This window comes from Coloeus monedula, assembly GCF_965178545.1.
Source record: "Coloeus monedula genome assembly, chromosome: 3".
NCBI classification, from domain to species: Eukaryota; Metazoa; Chordata; class Aves; order Passeriformes; family Corvidae; genus Coloeus; species Coloeus monedula.
This window is the reverse complement of record NC_138783.1, coordinates 28,451,380-28,455,852: the sequence shown is the minus strand read 5'-3', so window position 1 is coordinate 28,455,852 and position 4,473 is coordinate 28,451,380. Positions and strand designations below refer to the sequence as shown.

Here is a 4,473-nt window from a genome sequence, read left to right as displayed (position 1 = left end):
CTCTGAGCTCTGTCTTCTTCTGCCATGTAATTACTCACTTTTCCAGTGTTCATTTTCCTTCGTCTTTTGGTTTCTTTGAGAGTTCTTGCTGCAGAAGCCGCCATGGTGGGATTTTAACATTGCAAGAGATTTCCTTCTCTAACTTAAACTTTTCTGTCTTGGTCTTTCACTCTGACCAGGAATTGTACTGACAGCTGGCAATGATTCTCCATCTCCTTAGCACCTCATAACCACTGGAAAGAATTGCTGAACTAGAGGCAGAAGCAGACTCTACATTACCATCCCTGCCAGATGACCACAGATTCGCAATCCAAAGCAGTGCCAGCCAAGAGAGACATTGCCCATCTACCTCCCAGCTGCAGATGACTGGAATGCCCTGCCCGTGGCTCCTTAGAGGGGAATGACTTCTCTCGGTGCTCTTTGTGCCTCCTTAGCCCACAACAGGCTCAGCCATCTCAGTGAGACCATCCCCTGATCCATGCTGGGCATGTCAGAGTCCAGTACATCCAATACATCCAATACGTCCAATGCATCGCAGACATGCAAGGATTACACCTTCAACCACCACCTCCTCATGCCTGGCTACACCCTGATATTCATCACAGGCTTGATACTGAATGTGATGGCCCTATGGATATTCGTCCGATACCTGCGCCTGAAGTCTGTAGTGATGATCTACATGTTAAACCTGGCCATAAGTGACCTCAGCTTCACACTCCCTCTGCCCCTGCGACTCTACTACTATTCCAACCACCACTGGCCCTTTGGCAGCATCCTGTGCCAGGTCTCTGGCTCAGTCTTCCAGATCAACATGTACGGTAGCTGCCTCTTCCTCATGTGCATCAACCTGGATCGCTACATTGCCATTGTTCACCCACTTCGCTGGCGGCACCTGCGGCGCCCCAAGGTGGCCAAGCTCCTCTGCCTGCTTGTCTGGATTGTGATCTTCATGGGCTCCATCCCCACAGCCATAGTCCACAAGCAAAACCACTGTAAAGTACGGAACCAGACCATTTATCTGTGCTTTGAAAGCTTTAGCGACAACATGTGGCAGAATAACCTCTTCCCCCTGGTTATCCTGGCTGAAATCTTGGGGTTTCTCCTGCCTCTCAGCTCTGTGACATACTGCTCAATTCGGATCTTTCAGGAGCTCTGCCAGCCCAGCCAGACAAAGACCCTGAGACAGCAGAAGACTGTGCGTCTCCTCTTGGTCAATCTGGTCATCTTCATCATCTGCTTTGTGCCCTACAACACTACCCTGGCAGTTTATGGCATGATCAAGGCCCGGGTGATGAAGGTTGAGAAAGATACCCAGGCCTCCGTGCGCCAAGCGCTAATTATAACGATGATGTTGGCCAGCATGAACTGCACGCTGGACCCCTTGATCTACTACTTTAGCACCGAGGGTTTCCGGAACACCTTCAAGAAACTGCGGCGGGGACAAGCCTGGGACTCAGAGATGGGGACACTTAAGCATCAGATTGTGGAGAGTAAGTCAACCCGAGACCACGCGGTCTCCAAAGTAAAACTGTTCCCATCTGAAAACTTTATCCGTCCCAACGAATCTTCGCCGTCGCTTCCTACTGCAGTATTTCTGAACGGCCCTATCGAGGACTCGGAAATTTAAGCCCAGGAAAGCCATACCACTGCAGAGCCGCCCATGCAATAACTACAGCAAGCCTGTGGGATACAGCAAGCTGTCTGAGGGAGCACGGCAGGCTGTCTGTGGGTGAACGTGATGATGCAAAGCTGAACGGTGAAAGGTTGTTTTGAATAAACAGAGGTGCCTTGGTGACATGGTCATACCTGACTCTTTTGGTACAGGAAACACAGTGGGGGACAAGGATTTAAAACAAACTTTGTGCGTCTAGGTCCGGCCAGTATTAATTCCTATAGCAAGCCCATCCTGTCTGAGTAGCTCCTGGCTGCACTGCAGCGTGAGGCAGTTCTGAGGATCATCAGAACACAGATATGGTACTCACTGCTGACAAAGTGAATTTACTAGCAATGGCTGAAGGAAACCTTTGACCAGATGTTTCAATTTGAGCCATAGGTCCAGCTCAGGACATCTAAATGAGTAGCTTAATTTTCCAAAAGAACTGAAGCATTTAGCAAGCTTTGATGGGGTCAAGGATAATAGCTGAGTTTTCAGTAATCTTGCAGAAAATAAGTTCCTAATTGTATAGAAAATCACAGACCTTAGCAAAACAATCTTCAGGAGGTATGTCAAATGTGCAGCTGTACACACACACGTGTGGCACAATGGCTATACATTTACCTAAAGCAAAATGGCTTGGGAAATGCTAGCATACTTTAAAAACTGCATTCTCAATGGCCCCAGAAAAAAAGAGAGGATACCAATATTGTCCCTGTGTCAGAAGCTCATGCTGACATTAGTGCTTTGCACTCTCTTGTTGCTGGGCCCTATATAGGATGATTGATTTCAGGTCTGAGTGATTTTCACTGTTGAAAAGAAATGATGTCACAGGATGAGGCTGTGGTGAAATGTATTTGCTTGCACTGTTTGTACATGCTTTTCCAGTCTGCACTGTATGTGAAAGCCCTATAAATCTTCCCAGAAGCGAGATCCAGCTGTACACAGGCAGTGCCAGAAGCCCCAGTTTCTCACTCCTGCTGGTGGCCAAGGGTTCCCTTTCCAATTGCACTGCAAAACAGCCTCTCTGTGGCTTCCAGCAGGTCTCAGGCTGTTCTGGAGTGGATCCATTACAGTGGTTTGGTTTTGGTTTTTTTAATGTTAAAGGAAAGGTCAGGGAAAGTGACAAGAAATGCAGCCCAAAGTGCTAGATTTTATAGTTTTTAGACTTCTCAATAAGCAATAAATCCAGTTTCAAGTTCCTACCTCATGACTGCTGTGGGAATAAATGTATTGTAATACATCACGGGTTTGTGTTAGGAGATACTGTGTTTTAAATCCATTTTTCCAGTCTCCCTTGAAGATTCTCTCTTTCACTATACACAGCTGCCGAAGCAGGTCTTCAAGAAGACCTGTAGAAGATGATGAGCCTCTCCACAGAGACATCCTCATGTCACAGCCTGCCTGTGAGACATATGCCCTAGGCAAGCCAGCTCTGTCCCCTTGCTCAGCCCATGCATCACCAGCAGACAAGCCTTGAAATCCATCTGCAGATGAAGAACATTAAATGGCGCCCAAGAGATGCAGGGAGAGAGGTGGAAGAGGGCTTGCAGGGCAGTAGGTATTTCTATTTTTAAAACTCAGGATTACCATGAATCCTTTGTGACATAGTGCAGCTGGAGAGGAAACAGAGCTGTGTGCATCTCTTCTGCTACCTTTTTCTCCTGGGATTTATGGGATAACAGAGTGATATTACAGCAGATACACTGCTGTCCATTTTCAAACCTTCCTCCATCTTCCTCCTTCCTAGACCCCTTTCCTTGTCCCTGTACCTCTGGTCCTTTCTCCTTTTCCCTAAACTAATGCACCATGCACCTAAGCATCAACACAATGCCTTCACAGCTATGTTTTCCTCCCTGCCCAAAGAAGCTGGTTTTTTGTTTCCTTTTAACTTGGCTAGAGTGCTGTTACAAGTTCACAGAGAGATTCGAGTGGGAAGGGACCCCTGGAGGTCTCTAGCCAGACTGCCTGCTCACAGCAGGTTGCTGGGGGCAGTGAGGGCTGACAACTCCCTAAAGGAATATAAGAGCTGAGATCCAGGTGTGTAACAAGGCAGGCAGAGGAAGAGCCTTAGCCAACAAGGGAAAGCATCTGAGCAAGGGGACAAAGGCATGTATAGGCAGATAGGCAGGTTCAGCTGAGAATCCAGACCATCAGACAAGCTTGTGGTGATGAGGCAGATCCAAGGTCCAACTAAGAAGTCAAGTCAGCATCAGGATCAGGTCTGGAGGCAGGAACCAGGGTGAGCCACCATCCAGAGATTGCCTGACAAGTCCATCATGACAAGGCAGGACTTGGGTCAAGCCAGGAATCATATCCACGGGTCTACATCCACTGAGTGCATGGTCAGGCACAGGCCAGACTCCTCAGACAGGAGCCAAGGGCAAGAGCACCAGCTTAAAAGCATCTCCTGGCGCAGGGGGTCAGTCCTGGCAGAGTCTCCAGCAGAGCTTTCTGGAAACTCTCCCCAAAATCATCAGAGGGAAGAGGCTGAGCTCCACTGCCTCTGACCTGTCCCCAAGCTCGTACAGCCAAAGCCCCAGAAGCAGAGAAGATGTACCTGGGACCCCGAGGTAGTTCAGGTTGCTCAGAGCCTTGTCCAGGTGTGTTCTGAGCACCTCCAAGGATGACGATTTCTCAGCTTCCTGAGGTACCCACACCAGTGCTGAAACGTGCCCTGGGGAGAGGCTTTTGCAAATGCTCACCAGGATCGTTGCAAGTCATGGCTGTTGTGTTTTCTCAGGGCCACTACGAGCAGAGTCTGGCTCTGTCTTGTCTTGGCAAGCTTGCCAAGTATGAATGAAATGTCAGCCGGCAGA

At 48.7% G+C, this 4,473-nt stretch overlaps 1 protein-coding gene across 1 annotated transcript; it reads left to right on the top strand.

Moving 5' to 3' along the window:
- Nucleotides 1-478: 478 nt before the first annotated feature.
- Nucleotides 479-1,627, top strand: LPAR5 (lysophosphatidic acid receptor 5; the record flags this gene model as incomplete). The annotated part of the gene is made up of 1 exon (XM_082277463.1): nucleotides 479-1,627. The coding sequence occupies one exon, from the start codon at nucleotides 479-481 to the stop codon at nucleotides 1,625-1,627; it is 1,149 nt and encodes a 382-aa protein (XP_082133589.1).
- Between the last annotated feature and the right edge of the window lie 2,846 nt (nucleotides 1,628-4,473).